Source organism: Trichosurus vulpecula, chromosome 8 (genome assembly GCF_011100635.1).
Source record: "Trichosurus vulpecula isolate mTriVul1 chromosome 8, mTriVul1.pri, whole genome shotgun sequence".
In the NCBI taxonomy this organism is placed as follows: Eukaryota; Metazoa; Chordata; class Mammalia; order Diprotodontia; family Phalangeridae; genus Trichosurus; species Trichosurus vulpecula.
In genome coordinates this window covers 75221920-75243769 of record NC_050580.1, presented here as the reverse complement: position 1 = coordinate 75243769, position 21850 = coordinate 75221920, and the positions used below count along the sequence as shown (strand labels likewise).

Sequence of the window (21850 nt, the reverse complement as noted above, 5' to 3'; positions counted from 1 at the left end):
AACAGTGATTTGGCCACACCTGCTACCCTAAAAGAGCCTAAAGGGGCTATGTAATCACTTCTCCAAGACTGGTAAGCATGAGGTTACCCTGATATCCTCTACTTAAAGATGACAAAGAAAGGAAGATACCTTATACCAAAAGGCTGGGAAAGAGAGCTGGGAAGCAGTTACAGAACTAGGTCTCTGTAGGTTCTGCCATAACTGTGAAGGTAGCCCAGCCACTGCTGCTTCCTGAGCCTACAGAACTGCAAAAGTTAAAGGCTAAGGCTACCAAAGCTCTGGATTGAGTCAATTCCTCCCCTATCTGGCATGGCTATCTGTGTTGCTAGGTGCCTAAAAGAGTTCTATATGGTCAGATGAGAAGACAGTATAAATAGCATGACTGTGAGCTAAAGGTGTAAAAATGAATGTTGTCAGATTGGATGTGGTTACAGACAGAAAACCTAGAGATGATACACAATCAACCAGTATTTACTTAGTGCCTTCTATAAGCCCAACACTATCTTTAGATGGAATTAAACACTTAAGAGACTGATAAGAATGCAAATCAAAAGTAAAGTTTACCTACACGAAAATCCACCTTCACTCTAGATCTTTACTTAGCAGCTAAAAATAATTTGAAATATGAACACTGGCTAGATTAAGCCAGCCTTGGAAGTAATCATTTCTCTACTTATTTAGTGCAAAAAATTCTAGGCATGAGGGTAGAAATGAATGCTGACTTCACCTATTTACTACCAGAGTACTTGTATTCATTCATTGCTTCAACATTTTCTTGGATGTGGGAAGGCTAATGAAAAAAATTTACATGGCATAGTATTTGTACTAAATAGTCTCAAGTCAGAGATGTTGCCCTCAGAGAACAGAATTACAGAACACTAAGATGCAGCAGTACGGCTAAACAAATTCATAGTAAAAGCTAGAAAGACCAAGAGAGACTGTGGCAGTGAAAATGTAGTAAATAGTAAAGGATGTCACCAGGTTGGGTCTTGAGCATGTTGTTCTGAGGATGAGAGTTTCCACTTCTTCAGACAGGGTAGGAAATACCATAGTCCCAAGAGGAAGAAATATCCCCAAACAAGGTACAAAGTATAACCTGTCATGATGGAAGCTAAGAAGAAACTGTAACTCACAGAGAAGATTACTTAGAGAAATCATTACCAAAAGTAACTGATCCTACTTTGTGATCTGTAGGCAATGTAGTGAGATAATGAAGGTACCTGACTCTCTATGCATCTGGGTGTTTTAACTAAAGTATCAACTGTTTTCTTTTCGGTGTGTTTAGGGAGTAGGGATAAGGGAATTACTGAGCGTATGTTTCTCGCTGGGGTGGGAAATAGGAACTAAGTAAATGTTAGAAAGGAATTCATGAAAAGGAAAGAAAAAAAAGAAATCATGAGCTGGAAGGGTTGAATAATTTGGCAATAGCAACTGCCCTAAGTGCTGAAGTGTGCCAAGGACTGCTGACCCAAGTTAACTGTTATTAGAAAGCAGTCAACCTAAAATATAATCAATGAAAAATAACCTGTAATTTGGGAATTGTAACCTATCAGTAATAAATGCAAGCAAAGTGAAAAGTAGTTGAAGCCTAGAAAAATAGGAATTAGTAAGAATTTATCAATGTCTCTCAATTGTGGTCTGAGGAGAAGGCTCTTTGAATCTAGATCCTGGTTCTAGTTCTATGGATAAAAATACCCCTACAAACTGCCACAGTGAAACAGAAATCTCTCTCAAAAATCATTCACTCAATTAATCAATAAGTATTTATTAAGCATTTACTATGTGCCAGGCATTGTGCTAGGCACTAGAGATACAGAGGCAAAAAAAAAAAAAAAAAGAAAAAGAAAAAATCCCTGGTCTCATGGAACTTACACTCTATTGAGAGGACAGGTAGATTCAAAATTAATATGTAGAAAATTAATGTAAATAAAAGGTAGTTAGGAAGGGAGGCACCAGCTGTTGCAGAAATCAGGGAAGAAATTGTGTATTAGTAGTGCATGGGCTACATCGTGAAAAGAAGGATTCTATAAGGTAAAAATGAGAAAAGAGTGCATTTAAAGCATGGGGGACAGTGAGCACATAGGCAGAGAGATGGGAGACGGAATATGAGGAACAGAGAGAAGGCCAAAGCAGCTAGACAACAGAGCGCAAGAAGGAGAGTGAAATCAATAAGACCAAGTTGTAAAGGCCCTTAAACCACAGATGAGTTTATATTTGATCCTAGAAGGAATGAGGAACCACTAGAGTTGACTGAATATGGGAATGAAATGGTCAGATGTGAGTTTCCAGATGTTTGGCAGCTATGTAGAAGATAGCCTGGAGCGTGGGAGAAGTCCAGGCTGACAATACTGTTTCACTAGCAGCAATGTTGCTTAACTACAGAATAGATGAGGAGGTTGTGAACCTGAGAGACTGAGAGGACTCCAGTGCCCTAGTCAGAGAGAAATTTGATAGAGGAGAGCGTTTATAAATAAAAAAAGTAATGATTTTGAACACATTAAGTTTGAGATGTCTCCAAGACATTTAGCCTGAAATACTCAACAGGTGGGATTGAGGCTTAGTTGAAGAACATAGGGGCTACACATAAACATTTAGAAGTCATCTCCAAGTGAAAGAAAATAGAAAAGAGAAGACCAAGGGCAGAGCCTTGCAGAACATCCATAGTTGGAGGTCATGATAAAGACAATGATCTAGCCACCAGTGCCAGAGAGAGGTCAGACAGCTAATAGGAAAACTAAGGTCACAAAAACATAGCAGTAAACCATATCAAATATAGCAGAGAAGTCAAGAAATGTGAGGACTGAAAAGGATCTTTGTTAACTTAGATAAGAACAATTTTTGTTGAACAATGAGGTTGCAAACTAAACTGCAAATTAAGGACTAAGAGGGTAGGAAGTGGACTCAACAAACACAGACAGATTTTTCTTATAGTTTAGCTGAGAAAGGGAGGAGAGATAGAGGACAACGGCTTGAGGGGAGGGTGAAGGAGGATCCTGTGAAGATATCTGAAGGATGAGAGAGATGTTGGCATGCTTGAAAGCAGTATAGAAGAACAAGTAGAGAAGCCGAAGAATTGGGGGGGGTAGGGAGAGAGAGGGAGAGGAAGAGGAAGAGAGACAGGGAGAAAGGGAGAGAGGGGGAGGGAGAAGGGGGAAGGGAGAGGCAGATGGAGAGTAAGAGAGAGGGAGAGAGGGAGGGAGGGAGGGAGGGAGGGAGAGCGAGAGCAAGAGCGAGAGAGAGCGAGAGAGAGAGAGAGAGAGAGAGAGAGAGAGAGAGAGAGAGAGAAGACTGAGGGACTGAGGGAGCAACTACTGGAAATGATTAGGTCAGATAGGACCTCATTATCAGAAACTTGATCAAGGAAAGAGAGAAAGAAAGCTATCAAATGGTTTTGAGATGAAGAGAAGGGGAAAAGAAGGAGTTCAGAGCAAATGTCCTCAGTTGTCTCACTAAAGTACAAAGCGAGGTCTTTACTTAAGAAAACAAACCCCCTCTTCTCCAATTCTTTTCATCTCATATACTTCCCCCCTTTCTACATAGGCCTTCTCTCTGTTTCTCAAGCATTGTCTTCTAACCTGCTGTTAGATGCTCTCTTTCCCAAACTACCTCAGATTTAACTATTTTGTGTATATTTGTACTTATCCTCCTTATATTTATTCTGTATATATTCATTTATGTACTTGTTTTCCCCATTACAGCGTAAGATCCTTGGGAATAGGGATTCGTTCATATTTTTTATTTGTATTCCCAGCACCTAGGAGGTGCTTAATAAATGCTTATGATTGGTGGGGAGGAGAAGCTTGAAGAGGGAAGAGACATTTTAGTACAGCCTCTATGGGGGAGGGGGGATTTTGAGAGGAGACAACAGTATAGAGTAACTCTGTTTAACAATAGATCAACATTGGGGGGAAAAGTTAGGTCAAAGCAGTAGCAATGTCCTAAAGTACAGAAGGACACAAAGTACAAGTATGGAGGGGTCAGAGGTCACAATAAGGACAAAAAATAGGTAGGTGTGCCTTTGTGAGGAAACCATCATGTTAACTGTATTTTAAATTTTTCTTTTCTATTCTATTCAAACTGTTTAAAACATTCAGCAGGAAGAATTTCCTGACCCTTTAAAAAACTTCCAGAGATCCTTAGCAGCTAGTCAGGTTATAAATTTCCCAGAGTTGATGCAATTCTCTACAGATGTTGCTGAGGAGTGAGTAGGAAGAAAAATGTGTTGGGAAGAAAGACGAGTGCATGGTTAACTCCTGGAGGACACCTTGATAGGGGCACACTCTCCTGAACTCGTTTACTGTCTCTTCCAGGTGCCCAATGGTATGGGATTAGGAGATGAGAGAAGCCAGGGGAAGAAGCAAGGACAGGAAAATAGGAAGTAATTAAATTCCCAGTTCGCATAATGGGATAAATGCTAATGAAAGACTTTTTGTAGCCAAAAAGAGAACATCAAAATTTAATGTTTAAATTGCAGCCTAGAGATGCTGTTGAGAGTAAGCCTGGGTTTCAGAAGGCTGTGATCACAGATTCAAGATGTGTTGTACTGAGTAATGAGAAAACACCAATGTTTTATTAAATGGTGGTTAATAACAAGTAAGGTTAGGACATAACAGTATAGGACTTCACTAGATAGTGTTACTGCTTGAAAACCTTACTACAGTTCTTTATGGAATCAAATCAAATAAATTTTCATTAAGGAACAACTAAGTATAAAACACTGTTAGGTACTGAGAATACAAATATGAAAACAGTCCCTTGGCCTCAAGGAACTTCTATTCTATTGGAGGGATATAACAAATTAATAGATAATATACACAGGACAATCTGAGGCTAGGTTTTTACTAGCTACTTGGGCATCAGGAAAGACTTCCCATAGAAGACAGCTTGTGAGTCGAGCTTTTAAAGAAGCCAGGGATTCTAAGAGGCAGAAACGAAGAGGAAATAGGTTCTAGATTTAGGGGATCATCACATGTCTAAAGGGATGGAGGTGAAAAAGGGAAAGCTGAATTCAAACAACAATAAGTATGCCAATCTGGCTGGAATGTAGAGTGTGTGAAAGGGAATTACGTTAAATAATAAGTTTCAAATGCTGGCTAGAGTCAAATTCTAAAAGCCTTTCAATGCCAAGCTGAGGAACATGTCCAGTGGCCCTAGGAAGCCACTGAAAGTAAATGACATAGCCAGATTTTCTACCTCTCTTACAGTAGGGAGCTAAGTGATTTGCACTATTAGTTTAAGTTATAATTGTCTAGAACAAGTACATTTGAGCATGGTAGTATAAGCTTTCTCTATTGTCCATACCTGAGGGGTAAGTATAACCAAGTGGTTTATGCTTTACAACCTAAAATATTACCTGATGTCAGCTATCAGTATTGCAGGCCTCTCCCTTCCTACACCTATAGGTGAACAAACAGCTTCTAAAGGGCTTATTTGGAAATTCAACCTCAGTAAGTGACAACAAAGATCATTTCCAGCTAGCAGTTTTCTGATTTATAACCTGGTCTGCAATGCACCTACCTACCAGAAAGGATAATCAATCTTAGTTCTCAGGCAAGGTAGATTCCTTCAGACAAGTTACATGTTTAATATTGCTGACTATTAGAAATAGCATGCTGGTTTATACAGTTTCTCATTAGTTTGGTTAGCATGAATCACTTTTCTACGGCCTGATTACACCAGGGTAGTCATTTAAAGTGGACTTTCTGAACCTGGAAAACTGAGATTTAGACACTGGACTATGGTGACCCCACCACCCATATCTTTACTGGCTTTGCATTTAGACTGAGAGAAGATATAATCAGGGGCATTCTATGCCAAGGCACCACAGATACTGCCACTTTTATGGAATTTGTCATTAATGAAGGTAGGAGAGCAGATTCTATGAAGGGCTAAATGAAGTCAGCCAACTACCAAGTCAGCTAATAAAAACTCATTCATATAGTGCTTTGAAGTGTGCAAAGAGCCTTCCTCACAATAGCCCTGTGGAGGCAATAATAGCTTGCGTACCAATAAAATCCTTTAAAGTTTATAAAAAAACAATTTCCTCACAAGTTTCCTCACTTTTACAAGGAAACTGAGGTTGAGAGAAGTAAAGTTACTTTCACAGGATCCCTCGATTAGAAGGACAACACTGAGAACAATTTAAGTTTTGAAAGACCCAGAAGTAAAATAGCTTAGCAACAGTTCTTACTAAGTGAAAAATTAGAACATATCCCTGGTTAGCCCAGCTAAATTTTTTACATGAATGTTTCATGAAGTAAATATGATAATTCAATTTCATGTTACTTACCTCGCAGGTGCTGGAGTTCCATATTCAGCCTTTCAATGTGATAGTCACAGAACTCCAGGTTCTCCAGTGTCCCTGCTGTTAGTTCTTCATCCTGCTTTTCTTCTAGCAAGAGGTTTAGCTCCTCTCGAGTCCTGCTAAATTCCTCTAAGTCCTGCTCCATTTCCTGAATTCTGACAAGCAGTAAGGAATACTGGGAGTCTGGGTCTAGGGTCCTGTCCAGGTAACTAGAATTCTCTTTCTCTAATGTATCACAGTAAGGCTGAGGAGGATGGAATTTGACTGACGTTAAATTCATCCTCTGCGGTGCCAAAGGAGGGAGAGGAGCTGGACGGGAAGGCCTCATTGAAAAAGATGGGGATTCAGGTTTCAGGTTCTGGTTCACCAATAAATGAGGAGGAGTAGATGCTGGAGCACAAGGGCGAGGAGGTGGTGGCCTCAGGACCTTTCGCCTTCCAGGTGGCTCTTGCTGTGTTGTTAGCGTGGGAGAACCACGGACGATATCCTTCTCAGAGCTAAAGTCCATGATTGAAAAGTGCCGGGATATTTTCTTGTCCAACTCTGCCTTAGGTCCAGATAGACTCTTCTCAAATTGTGCCAACTGCTCTGTCAATTTAGAATCCAGATCAGTACTGCCTTCTCCCTGTGGAAAGACTGATGCTGTAGTGGCAGTTCCCCTGGCTTGCAGACTGGCCTGTATCTCCATCCCTTTTGATATACTGCTAAAGCCAGAGGAATGCTCTCCAGGTTTGTGTTGCTGGTTTTTAGTCCTGCCAGCCCCATCGTTGAGCTTAGGGCTTGGCTGACTGGACTTTAATAGCCCAGAGCCTGAAGCTTCAGAGCTGCTCTGAAGAGGGCTCACTAGATCCTCCAGGGCTTTGGGCAGAGAACATGTTTCTCTGATTGATACAGAAAGGCTATCCCTGTCCTTTGCTTCTGAAGGGAGAGTGTCAAAGCATCTTTCTGAACTTTGGTGGCTTTCTGCTGCTTCCATATTCAGTTGTGTCTCTTTTATAGTGTGGAAATGTAGGTTTTTCTGCTTTGGGGGCTGAAGAAGAATTGAAGTCTGTGAGAAAACACCATTGACTGGTTTTGTGGAATTGGTACTAAGAAAACCTTTGCTAAGAGGCTCTTTACAGCCTCTTTCTGGGCTTCTTGGAAGCTCACCCACACTCTCCCTTTCGTGGAGAATTTTATCTTCTTCACAATCAAAAGTCAGATGGTTCAGCGACAAACTGGATGTTTCAGAGATAGTACAAGTAGATTCCTCTACATCACATTCATAAAGCTTGTTCTTTTCCTCATGGACTACAAAGGAGGTCTCCAGGTTGCTTAATAGAGTTATGGGACTCTTATTCTGATCGCTCTCCTGGGGCATATCTATAGCTTCCCTCATTGTTGTGCTAGGAAATAATTTTACAAATCTGTAGGGAAAGATTCCTGTCTTGCCCCTCAGTTTTCCTTCCAGCCAGCCATCTTCCAATGTCCTCAAAATCTGGATCCTGTCTCCCACTTCAAAGTCCAGTTCTTTTGGTTCCAGGGCTTGGAATTTATAGAGGGCAATACCGTAAGTCCCCAATTCATTTTCATCCTCCTCTGGTCCTCTCTTCTTCTCTTCCTGAACTACATCTAACACACCATTAATAATGTATCCTGAGTTCTCTGTACTTACTGGTTCATTCACAGTCCTCAAGGGCCCTAAAAGCTCTACAAAACCTTCCGGGAATATACCTCTTTGGCCCTCAAGTTCCCCTTCAAACCAGCCTGGTTCAGGTATGCCAGTAATGGTGATTATATCCCCTTCTCTGAAATTCAACTCCTCATCCAGTTGAGCCGAAAGTCCCATCAGTGCCCGGGCTTGGCCCATTGAATATTCAGGAATCTGAAGCAGGGTACTCTGAGATTCCCACTGGTGGCTTCTGGAGGAGAGGCAAAGTTCTCGTACACATGATGATGGGAAAAAGCCCTTGGTCCCCCAGCAACTTCGACCTTCTTGCCAGCTGGAGGTAGGAGGGCCATCTAGAATTACCAGGTCACCTAAAGCAGAAGGAGGAAAATAGATAATGACCATGCTATGAACATCCTTAGAGAATATCTTCAGTACACATTCACTAAATATAAGAGGAGCATTAGGAATCTTAAACAACTGGATATCCTGGAATCTCCTTATAACAATGTCTTTGGGAGTTTGTGTTTTCAATTATTTTAAAGGTAAAAGTACATTATGATGTAAATGTGTATGTAAGCAAAATATTTATGATGGTTCAGTAACTGAATTCCCTGGGAAGTGGTCCAGAATGGGCCACCTAATACAAATTTGAAACCTTTGGCAAGAAGATATTTGTACCTAAACCTTGGCTTCTCAAAGGTCCTACCAAAAATTATCCAATCCCAAGTCAATCATAATGAGATATTATTACAAAACTTCAATATACACAAGTACTTCCATTCTTAAAAGCATTTTCCAATAGATAGTATTTAATTTTGTTCTCACAGCAAGGGATAAACAGGATTAACAGAATTCCCATTTTATAGTAGGAAAAAAATGAGGTATAGAGAGGCTTAATAATTTGCCCAAACTTACATAACTAGTTATTGCTACAACTGGGATGGGCTCAAGTTTCCTGACTCCCAGTCAAGGAGAGAGAGAACAATATTTTGAACCTTTTTCATTCCCTGGATTATCTAAATTTCTAAATTTGATATGACATACTTTAAGGCAGGGACCAAAACTTTTAGTATAAAACCAAAAAGACCTGTAAATGGTGGACCAAATAAAAGTGAGAATGGGGTATAATGAATGGATTTTTAAAAAACGGTTTGGACACAGAAACAATTCTCCACAAACACCTAAAACACAGTACCTACCAAGGTACAGTTCCTGAAAACAGCTAAGTAAAACTGCCTAACAGAGTGTCAGAGTGTATCACTTTCTACCTTTGCAGTCTGCCATTTACTAAAAACAAAGGATGTGGATTCTGACAAAAAAGAAGAAAAGTAAGGAAGAAGAGAAAAAAGGCTGAAGAGAGGGCATGGTGAAGAAGCAGATAGTTCTCTAAGGCTACAAAATGCAAATAAATTGCTGGTCGGCATCAGTGAAGGTAGTTTCCACAACTGAGAGTTGCCTACCCTGATAAAGTCACAGAGACAAACACTATAGATAAATCTTGTATGTACGTAGTTGGCAGCTACGTAGTACAGTGAAAAGGGTGCTGGGCCTGAAGTAAGAAAGGCCTAAATTCAAATCCAACTGCAGACACTGACTAGTTGTGTAACCCTGGGCAAACCACTTAACCTCTGCTTGCCTCAGTTTCTTCCTCTGTAAAATGAGGATGATAATAGTACCCACATCATAGGGTTGTTTTAAGTATCAAATATTTGTAAAAGTCTTTAGCACAGTGTCTGGCACATAGGTGGCACTATATAAATGCTTATTTCCTATTCCTTTCTTTACTGAAAAGTGACTGGCCCAAAGTCACATAGCCAGTGTGTGAAAGAGGTAGAACTTAAACCCAGGTCTTACCAGCTCAAAGGCCAGCTCTCTCTCCACTAAGCCTCTTTTGTGCAATATAGGGAGTACTAAAACCTAACACCATCAACACTACTACCCACACTGTTATTGCCAATATAGATGGCATTTGATTTTCCCCAGAAGGATATACAATAAAGCCAACTAGCAGATGCTTACTGACCACTTATAAAGAAAGCACTGTTCTAGTACCATGGGTGACACAAGCTTGAGTGCTGCACCGGCATCCACTGGACTTATGTGACTGCATGGACAAGAATTGTTTAGGAGGCATAGATGGGTTGTGATTGACTCTACTGGACAGGCTATGCACACAATTAGATCACAGACCCGCTAATGTACAACAGAGATTGAAGGATGAGAAAAAGAGGTAGCTTGTACAGTGGACAAAACTCTGGAACTGGAGTAAGGGGACTTGGGTTGAAATCCCCATTCTGTTCTTTACTATCTGGTTTTAGGTGGCCTTAGGCAAGTCATTAAGTTTTTTGAAGCCTCAGTTTCCTCATATATAAAATGAGAAGGTTGGATTATGACTTGGATGATGACTTCTAAGGTCCCTTCTAGCTGCTCTCAATCTCTAATTATATTAACCAAATAGAAAGACAGTCATAAAACAAAAGTCTTCATTTCAGACTGGGTGGCTCAGTAGCGTAGTGGATAGAGTGCCAGGCACACAGTCAGGAAGACTCGAGTTTAAATCCAGCTCAAGCTACTCACTAGCTGTACGACCCTAGGAAAGACCCTTGAAAATAACAGCACCTACCTCCCAGGGTAGCACATAATGCTATATTAGGATGGAAGAAACTAATCCTATCACTAACATTATCATGACCCAAGGCCCAGAAGAAGTGATGATCAGCCATGAGCCTAGCAGTTGTAGCATATGTGACAGCCTAGAAAGCATGCTCAGATCAACTCTGAGCCCCTCTGAGGGGATGCCAGTTTATTGCTGGCATTGTGTGCTACAACTTTAAGCCAAGATAGGATCTCTGCCCTCCAACACCTCCTTTGGTTGCTGGAGGCTTCCAGTTTCTAAACGGAGCTAATACTACGGCAGTCAGGTCAACATGACTAAAGTAGTTCTTGCATGAGTTCTTTGCTGTAGTAAGGAAAAGGTCTCTAAGGTCATTCCCATTGGCTCCTGTGTGTCTCTTGGCACAAAGAGGAGAGTTTGTCGTCATTCTTAGGTTCCTGCACACAAATATGGAAGGTTCTAGATCAAACTGACTAGATTTTCAAAAGAGAATAATATTTAACATGGACATTTTTAGAGCCAAAATCTTTTGCATCCTTACAAATCAAAATTTATATTGGCCATACCTCTGGTTGCACTTTCAAAAAACTGTACTCTGAACTTAAAAATCAAAAGAGGTCATTCCTATATACAGCAGTATAGGGAAAGAACTGTATATAAAACTGTGAATCCCCATTTCATACACCTTGCTTTTTAACAAAAAAAGTTATAATCCACATGTGACTTCTAAAGCCATTGTGCTTATCTGTGATTCCTTTGAAACTTCCTTCTATTTTCTTCTGGCATTTTAAAAATGTGTCATTGGCCTTCATCTTTTCACACTAGTATTGTTAAGTCCCTCTCTCCTCCCACCCAAGTTAAAAACAAAAAGAAAAAAAAAACTCCTTGTAAGAAACAAGCAAAGTCCAAGGAAAACAAATCCACAGAATGGCCAGGTCCAAAACTCCATGGTAATATGGTTCATCGTTGATCCTCCAGAGAAAGGGTTGGTCATGGCATTGATCAGTGTTTTTAATTCTTTCAAAGATGATTTTTACAATGCTGACCTTGTATAAATTATTCTCTTGGTTCTATTTATTTCACTCTGCATCAATGTCAACATCCGTACATGGTACTTTCACTTCCCTACTGACTGTGCTACTGACTTTCTGGACTTTGCTACCACCACTTCACGACTTAGCTGCCTTCTCATTCTGGATCTTCCCTTAGTTCCTGGAACCTTCTCACCCTGGAACACTGCTCCACCATGCTGTCCCTCTTTTCGAATTTGAGAGTGCCTTCTGAGGGAACTTACATTCTGGGAATAGGTTCAGCCTGGCCATGCTTCATTCCCCTCCTGGCTGTCTTGATTTTACCACCATGCCTTTCTTCATGTACTTGCTGCTCTCCTCCCCACCTTCCAAGCTCCCTATTATGTACTGTCTTCCCCCATTAGAATTTAAGCTCCTTGAGGACAGGGATTTTCTTTTTTCTTGAAAAAGAATATCCAGGCTTTATTTTTTTTCAAATTATAGTTTTTTAGGGATTGTAGTGATTCTAAAAATCCTCTTCTTAACTTGTTTTCTAGGTCAATTATTTACATCGGATACCTTACATTTTCCTCTTTTAGTTCAATCTTATGATTTTGTTCTAATAATTCTTGCTGTGTCATGGAATCATTATTTTCTGTTTCGTATACTTTAGGGGAAGAAGGAGGGAAAGGTTATAAGAATTTATTTTATGCCTACTACGTGCCAGGCGCTGTACAAATATCTACTTTGAGCCTGACTACCTCCCTGGGACGCAGGTATTGTTATTATCCCCATTTTATAGTTGAGGAAATTGAGGCAAATAAGAAATTAAATGACTTGCTCAGGGTCACCCAGTTAGTAAGCATCTGAATCCAGATTCGACCTCAGGTCTTCCTGGCTCTGGGCCCAGCATGTCAATTTTCAGAGATTACATTTCTTAGGTAAGGTTTACCATTTTCTTTTCTAAGCTATTTATTTTCTTCCTAATTCTTTCTTCCCAAGCCTTTATCTCATTCTTGAAATTTTTTTTGCTTTCATGTAGTTCTTGTAGAAAATCCTTTTTTCTTTGAGTATCTGCTTATAGTTTTTACAGAGTTACTCTCTACTCCTTTCCGGGTTTCTCTCAATGTAGATTAATTGTTTATACTGGTCAGTGTCTTGGTTGGCTCATCTCTCCTGCTTTCATTCCAGCCCCTGCTGTGCTTTTTTGGAGGGGGTTATTTGTTCTTCTTGGTCTCCCCCAGGGTTCTTTGAATTCTGACAGTGACTCCCACCTCCCAGAGTCAGGCCTCCCTGGATCTTTAAGGTTCAGAGCGCTGATCTTCAGGGCCCTGTAGAGCATCTCAGGACAGAATACTGGAGACCTCAAAGTCTCTGGGTGTCTTGGCTATCCAGTTAGGAGCTCTGTGCTGCCACCCTAGCTGCTGATGCTCTAATGCTGAGGTGTCAAACTTATTGCCTGTGGCAATGTGGCAAAACTCAAGTGGGGCCACACACACACACACACACACACACACCCAGATTTACTTATAATTAGGAAATATTTAACAAAATAAATAAAAAACACAATAAAACATAATGTTAATTTGTGATTTTCTATTTCTATTTGGGCTTGACATCACGGCTCTATCAGGTTCCCAAGGTCCCTATCTTGGGTTATCAAAGCCCTTGGGGTTTTCTAGATGGGAAGGGGTTTTGTGCCAGAGCCAAAGAAGGGGACACTGGCCAGAGATCTTTTGCTGCCTCCAGGCACAGACATTGTTAGGCTAGGTATATCTATGACCTATCTCCACTTGCACTGATAGGCTACTGGCGTATCTGCCTGCACTCACTATTGCTGGCTTTGCTGAAGGTCCCCTTTCCTACTGTCTGGGAGCTTCTGACCTTTTGTGGGAGAAATCAATTACTGTAGTTTCTCATTGGATTTCTTGATCATCATTCAGTCAATTGAGAATTTCAGGATTTCATTGGAATAAATATGTGAGAACAGGACATTCCATCTCCATTTAAGTTGCTATGTGGGCCAAAAGTCCTCTGGTTGCATGTCTGTGTTTGTAGTGGTAAGTACTGGCATTTTTTTAGTTCACCTAACCTAGAAACTGGAAAAGTATTTCAAAGATTCAAAGAATTTCAATGTAGGGAAGGACCTTATCTCTCACTTCTTCCTTAATTAATAATCCTCATGAGAAGCTACCTGGCCTCTGCATGAAGTCTCTAGATGAAGAACCCATCTCCTTCTTAGGTACCATTTTCTACTTCCAGACAGAAAGGTCTACAGGTCTAACTGTAGCCTGACATCTGCCTCTCAGCTACTTCCACCTCCTCTTGTTATCCCCTTTGGAGCCAAACAAGGCAAATTTAATTCCCTCCAAATTCTTCAAGATGGCACTCATGTACTCACTACTGTCTTTCTCACTGTCTAGCTCCCTTAGTTGATGTTCCTATGGCAGGATTTCAAGTTCCCTTATCATCTTCATCTTCCTTCTCTGCACTTTCTTCAACTAATCAGTGTCCTTCCTAAAATACTGCAAAGAGCTAACCACAATATTCTCAATATGGTCCAAGCAAGGTAAAGGACAGAGGAACTGCCACACTAACACCAACCCCATTCTGGAAATCATACATCTACTAATGCAGACTAAATTCACATTTGCTTTTGTGGCTTCCTTATCACTTTTGATTCATATTGCGCCCCCTAAAACCTCCAGGCTTTTTTTTGCTTTTAATTTTATTTCTTTAGTCTCTTCATTTTTCAAATTATGAATTTAATGAACACCAAATATATAATATTAGAAACTAAAACAGAAAAAGAGGGTTTGATTGGCATCAATGAAGGAAACAGTCACTTTCTTGACTGGTAATTGTCATTGGAGGTACCGTCCTTTAAGGTGTCACTAGACGTGCAAAACAGGTCCTAAACTGGGGACAAGCAACCTGGGGCTTTTGAAATGGTTATGTTGACTATTGACATTTCTCTCCAAATTAGTCCTTTTTTCCCTTTTCTTTCTCCCTTTTCATTCCTGCTCCTCCCCCTTATTTTCCTTTTTCCCCTGTGTGTTCAGTGATCAACTGAACCCAAAGCTAGGGCTTAATCCAGCTCTTGGTATTCAAGCAGAAAGAGAGGCTAGCTTCTGTGTTTAAAGGCACAGCTCAAAAACACCGTGATTTTTCCACAGTCAAGGGGAGGCTTATGGAAGAGAATAGGACAGGTGACACCTGCTGGAGGTCCAGAGGTAGAGCATTTTACTCTGAGAAGGAGACTACAGTATTATCTAGCTATTCTCATTCATCGTACTGACCTCTCATGGAAGTAGAGAAAGAGCAAAAGGTTTAAAAAGAGGAAGCATGGGCTAGTGCAGAAGCCTCAGACTTTTCCATCCCACAAGGCTCCAGGGCCTTTCACAGTTCTTACCAGCCCATAGCAACCCTTCACCAAAGACTTCTTTCACTCAAGGAAGAAGGGACAGGCTGACAAAGTAGGGCTAGTGGGCAATACTGCATGAGGAGATGAATGGGTGAGTGGTGGCAATAGTATGAGGGAACAAATGGGTATTAGTGATCTAAAGCCTTTATGTTATGAGAGTAAGAATCAATTTCAGATTCTAAGGAAAGAAAGGTTTTTGGAGCTATTATTCATAGAACCTGACTCCCCCAAGAAGATATAGGAGCTCCTGTTCATTTTTATATTCATAGGGCATTTACAAGACAGTAAATACAGCATAAACACTTGAGCTATTTTTTCTTTTGAAAAGGATAACTTTTACTTATGAATTCCTCTAAATTCTAAAAATATAAATACATATTCCAAATAAAATATTCATGTATAAGTATCAATTTCATAAATTACACTTATCCTAACCTCTTTTACCCACAATGCATATTTTCTAGAACTCTCATGATCTATTTTTTAATAGTACCTCATTCTAGTACTTCAAACAGAGTGGGCATTTAAATGTTGCTGATTTGACACTTCCAACTCTCTTTACTCACTGCTATCATTCACCAGGAGGGTCCTGGGATTACAGACTATTAGAAAACTAAGGGACTTTAGAGATTGCTGAGTCCGACCCTCTCACTCTTTTTACTTCATGGAAATATTTCTTTACACAGAAACATTTAAAACCTCTGATGGCTCCTCAGAAGACTATAGAGCAAAAGTGGCAAGTGTTTTTAAATATTGAATTGAGTTAGTTTCACAAAAAGTCAAGAACTATGTTTAAAGGAAATCCATTCAACTCAAATTTCTGTTTGTAAAGAAAAAAACTGGTATTGTCAAACGAATCATGTTCACATTTTTTCTAAGTTCTTTGTAACAAGCAGCAGCAGTCCTAAGACTATCTCCCAAACAGCTTTGTTTCACAGATGAGGATGCCAAAGTTCGGAGGTAAAGGTTCAGAGGTAAACCTCTCTAGTGTCTATGCCACAAGCTGCCAGTTCCTTAGCCTGGCAGGTTAAAGCCTGCCCTACTGTGCCTTCACCCGACCCCTCCTACACAGACTTCCTTCCTTCATGCTGCTCCCTCTCAGACTCTCTACACTCCAAGGTAAATTTTAGGAAATAAGAATACTGAGAAGCCACGATAAGCAAAGGCCCTGCATGCTCCTGGATAGGAGGTGGTGTAAAAGGCAAACATGAATCAGGAAGAGTATGTGCCCTGTGGCACTAAGGGAAGCAAAGAGAGTCTAGGGCTAGGAACTGATACTCCTGGCCCAGGAGCCCATTAGCAGCTACCCATTCTGCCCGAGTTATCATTTCCCGTGCCTCAGGGTGGCCCTCAGATCTGTTACCCACTGAAATCTTTCTCTTCCTCCATCTCTGTTCAAATGCCAACTCCTCTCTAAAATCTTCCCTGTTTCACAAACTAAAGGGATCTCTCTCCCCCATCAATTTTCCTCAAGTACTTCATCTAGAGCTCTCTTTTTTTCTCTATGACAATATGGTACAGTAGAAAGACTGATGGATGTGCAGCCAGGAAAGACCTGGGTTCAAATCCTATCTCTGATGCTGACTGGTTGTGTGACATATTTTTTGACCCTCAGCTTCCTCTTCTGTAAAAAAAGGAATTAATGGGGAGGGGGGCTGATCCAAGATGGCTTGCCTACAGCTCTCCCCCAGGAACCTCCAAACACCGATAAAAAATGGCTCTGAACAAATTCTAGAACTGCAGAACCCACAAAATAGCAGAAGGAAGCAGGGCTCTAGCCCAGGACAGCCTGGATGGTCGCTGGGTAAGGTTTATCGGGCATGGAGCCAGGAGCGGAGGAGCGGAGCAGAGCCCAGCGTGGGCTGCACCCAGGACCAACCAGACAGGGAGCTGGGCAGAAAAGGCCCTAGTGCCCTGAATCAGTGAGCTGTGGAAGTTACCAGACTTCTCAACCCACAAAAACCAAAGACAACAGAGAAGGTTAGTGGGAAAAGCTGCAGAAGACAGAGTGAAAGGAGTTCAAGTTTTGGCCACTGCCCCGGAGGCAGCAGAGGTGGTGCAGCTACAGAACTACAGCTGCAGTTGCTTCCCTACCTGGTGGGAGGAATTAAGTGGTAGATCAGAACAGGAGTGCAGAGCCTGCTTAAGATCTGAGTCTGGTCCAGGTTGGCAGTTCTTGGGGGAGGAGGAGTGCTGGTGTGGCAGAGCTTGCTGTATAGAAATAGCTCTGAAAACAACAGCAAATCCCCTCAAGATTGGAACAAAGTACTCTCTGCTCTACAAGCAGTCATACCCTGACAAAAAACTCATGGGTCGCGTAGTTGGCTGGGAACATGGCCAGGCAGTGAAAACAGATTCAGATTTAGACTCAGACTTTGGAATCTTTCTTTGGTGACAAAGAAGACCAAAACATACAGACAGAAGAAGTCAACAAAGTCAAAGAGCCTACATCAAAAGCCTCCAAGAAAAACATGAACTGGTCTCAGGCCATGGGAAAGCTCAAAAAGTATTTGGAAATGCAAATTAGAGAAGCAGAGGAAAAATTGGGAAGAGAAATGAGAATGATGCGAGAAAACCATGACAAACAAGTCAATGACTTGCTAAAGGAGACCCAAAAAAATACTGAAGAAAACAACACCTTAAAAAATAGACTAACTCAAACGGCAAAAGAGCTCCAAAAAGCCAATGAGGAGAAGAATGCCTTGAAAGGCAGAATTACCCGAATGAAAAAGGAGGTCCAAAAGACCACTGAAGAAAATACTACCTTAAAAATTAGACTGGAGCAAGTAGAAGCTAGTGACTTGATGAGAAATCAAGATATTATAAAACAGAACCAAAGGAATAAAAAAGTGGAAGACAATGTGAAATATCTCACTGGAAAAACTACTGACCTGGAAAATAGATTCAGGAGAGAGGCTTTAAAAATTATTGGACTACCTGAAAGCCATGATCAAAAAAAGAGCCTAGATACCATCTTTCAGGAAATTATCAAGGAGAACTGCCCTGATATTCTAGAGCCACAGGGCAAAATAGAAATTGAAAGAATCCATCGATCGCCTCCGCAAATAGATCCCAAAAAGAAAACTCCTAGGAATATTGTTGCCAAATTCCAGAGCTCCCAGATCAAGGAGAAAATACTGCAAGTAGCCAGAAAGAAACAATTTGAGTATTGTGGAAACACAATCAGAATAATACAAGATCTAGCAGCTTCTACATTAAGGGATCAAAAGGCTTGGAATATGATATTCCGGAGGTCAATGGAGCTAGGATTAAAACCAAGAATCACCTACCCAGCAAAACTGAGTATCATGCTCCAAGGCAAAATATGGACTTTCAATAAAAAAGAGAACTTTCAAGCTTTCTCAGTGAAAAGACCAGAGCTGAATAGAAAATCTGACTTTCAAACACAAGAATCAAGGGAAGCATGAAAAGGTAAACAAGAAAAAGAAATCACAAGGGACTTACTAAAGTTGAACTGTTTTGTTTACACTCCTACATGGAAAGGAGATGTGTATAATTCATGAGACCTCAGTATTAAGGTAGCTGAAGGGAAAATATATATATATGTATATATATAGACAGAGGGCACAGGGTGAGTTGAATATGAAGGGATGACATCTAAAAAATAAAATCAAATTAAGGGATGAGAGAGGAATATATTGAGAGAGAGAGAAAGGGAGATATAGAATGGGGTAAATTATCTCTTATAAAAGTGGCAAGAAAAAGCAGTTCTGTAGGAAGGGAAGAGGAGGCAGGGGAGGGGAATGAGTGAATCTTGCTCTCATCAGATTTGACCTGAGGAGGGAATAACATACATACTCAATTGGGTATCTTACCCTACAGGAAAGAAGGAGGAAGGAGATCAAAAAGGGGGGACAATAGAAGGGAGGGCAGATAGGGGGAGGAGGTAATCAAAAGCAAACACTTGAAAAGGGACAGGGTCAAGGGAGAAAACTGGATAAAGGGGGATAGGATAGGAAGGAACAAAATATAGTTAGTCTTTCACAACATGAGTATTGTGGAAGGGTTTTACATAATGATACACATGTGGCCTATGTTAAATTGCTTGCCTTCTTAGGGAGGGTTGGTGGGGAGGGAAGAGGGGAGAGAATTTGGAACTCAAAGTTTTAAAAGAAGATGTTCAAAAAAAAAAAGATTTTGCATGCAACTAGGAAATAAGATATATAGGGAATGGGGCATAAACATCTATCTTGCCCTACAAGAAAGTAAGGGAAAAGGGGATGGCGGGGAGTGGGGTGACAGAAGGGAGGGCTGACTGCAGAATGGGGCAATCAGAATATATGCCATCTTGGAGTGGGGGGGAGGGTAGAAATGGGGAGAAAATTTGTAATTCAAACTCTTGTGAGAATGAATTCTGAAAACTAAAAAATATTAATAAATAATGATTTTTTTTAAAAGAAAGGAATTAATGGTATATACTTTACAGCACTGTTGTGAGGATCAAGAAGTGAAATAAAAAAGGTATTTTATCAATCTTAAAGCACTAAGCCAGCTCTTACCAGTTATCGTTGTTATTACTGTGATAAATAAATTGAACATTAAAGTACATTTCTAATATTACTTGCACCTCACTTACTAAAATGCTCCATAGAATGTATTCAGTGCTGAAATGTACTGATTTCAAATATGCTCATTTGAAATTTTTTATATCCCATATTTAGAAGTTGAAAGAAATAACAACAGTTTCATTTCTAAGAAGTTGCAGGTATAGGTCCAAGATCATGGCTAGGATTAGCTTCTTAACATTATTGATTTCACACTAGGGCCTCGTGATTGTGGGGAGAGCTAAATTTGAAACAAGACCTCCAACCATATCTAGGAACTAGAAGAGTAGAAGGAGACTGCTTTGTTATTCACTGTTATTCATTTCTCTCTCTACCACAACAGGTCTTCCTAGCTCAAGACTGGGAACTTAAACATGGACAGTCTAGCCTAAGAGTCACCAAGCTAAGAAAAATTCTCTTCATTTTAGTTAAAGTGGTCTTTTTTGTGTTCCAGGTCATAGTTTACCTCGATGGAGGGAAAGACTATCCATATCCTGGGATAAAAATTCAGAGATGCAGACAAACAGCCTTTCTCCATGCTTCATGCTGGGAATGGTCACAATCTCCACAAAACTGCTAGGGAATTGTCCTAGAAATAGAAACAAAAACTTCAGGTGTGACTTTTGTCTGAAAGACATACAAAAACACATGAAGCTTTTCCCCTGAAACTGTGTAGACTTTAATATGAAACAATTATTCAGCATCTGCTGCTATCTAACACTGTTGGCATAAGGTAAGTAAATAACATAGAAAATAAAGGGTCTATCTTCAAGGACTTCAAAATCTACTCTAAACCAGACTCATCAAAAGGAAAATATATACAAGGTTAATTTATTCAAATGAAAATATATACCTATTAAGTATAATATTATTAATGAGGACTTTCTAAAGCACCCAATCTGATTTTTGTAAAAGTAATGCAACCTGGTGAATGGAAACTAAGAAACTACTTTTAGAATGGAAGATAACTTGAACAAAGATAGGCTAAATAATCTACAAAGAATGACCAGCATGAATAAAAAACAAGACAGTCTGACTGGAATAAATGAAGACTGGATCATTTTAGGAGATAAAGGCATAAGGAAAGATAAACAAAGGATCCTAATGATCATGGTTAGGAGGGGCTGTTTGATTTAAAAGGCAGTAGAAAGTCCCAGTGCATTTGAAGGACAAGAGTGCATTCTGGCTTCATTCAGAGAGGTACAGTGTCCAAGAGAGTTGAAAGTACCACTGTATTCTGCACCCTAATTAGACCATATCTGGAATGCTAAGTTCAGTCCTCGCCATCACATTTTAAGAAAGACGTTTAACTGAAGAGTATCCAGAGGAGAGTTAAAGATCTAAAATTCATGCCAGAAGATGACTAGTTGAAGGAACTAAGATTGTTTAAAGCAGAAAAATAAGGCTTAGGGAAAATATGTTAGTGGTCTTCAAGTATCTGAAAGACTGGCACAATGAAAGAAAGATTAGACTTATTCTCATGGCCCTAAAGTATAGAACAAGGAATGATCAGTAAAAGTTATAAAGATACAAATTTGGGCTTGGTGTAAGAACAAACTTCCTTGATCAGATCAATCCAATGTGGAATGAGCTATCTTAACAAGTAGTAGATTCTCTCTCAATAGAAGGCTTTAAGCGAAGGCTATATAGCCATCTGTTGATAATGTTATAGAGTAGGTTCTTATTCAGGTATGGATTAGACTTTCACTTTCTTTGAGGTTCCTTCCAAATCTGATATCAAGTTTTGAGGAGAAAACTGATTCAGATTTTGAAAAAAGAAGCAGTTAAGGACTAACCACAGAAGAGAAAGAATTCATGGCAAAAAAGAAGGAAGGCAGAGATAAGGGTGAATGAGGTTAAGGACAATGGGGATAGATGTCATCAAATGGTCTCAAACTGCTCTCCTTAAAGAAAGAAGCTAAGTCATTATCAATGACAGAAGATGGATATGGGACATATAAGAGTTTTATCCTCACTGACCTATAGGATCACATATTTAGAGCTGTAAGGACCCACAGAAGCCTGCTAGTTCAAGCCCTCAGGTCTAGAGGGGTTAAGTGACTTGTCAAGGGTCACAGAGGTAGCAAGTATCAGAAGTAGGTGTGAACCCAATTCCTCTGACTTGAGAGCCAGCAGTCCCTAAACAACTCTGTTCAAATAAAGTAAGTACTATTATAAGAATATAGGGTTCTACTGTTCATTTCTGAGCTTTCTTCCCCTATTTTCACTTTTTAACCTTTTATTATTTTTCCCCAGTTCATGCAAGAACAATTTTTAATATT

At 40.1% G+C, this 21850-nt stretch overlaps 1 protein-coding gene across 4 annotated transcripts in view; it reads right to left on the bottom strand.

Moving 5' to 3' along the window:
• LOC118828466 (dynamin binding protein) overlaps positions 1 to 21850 on the bottom strand; it is a 109209-nt gene that overhangs the window by 61108 nt on the left and 26251 nt on the right. For 3 of the 4 annotated variants that reach the window (XM_036735088.1, XM_036735086.1, XM_036735087.1), the window contains exons 3-4: positions 20035 to 20157; positions 6290 to 8323 (exon numbers count right to left, since the gene is read on the bottom strand). In XM_036735088.1, the coding sequence (XP_036590983.1) occupies positions 6290 to 8323; positions 20035 to 20157 (2157 nt within the window). The remainder of the gene's footprint in view (positions 1 to 6289; positions 8324 to 20034; positions 20158 to 21850) is intronic. The other variant, XM_036735089.1, reaches the window with a different exon arrangement.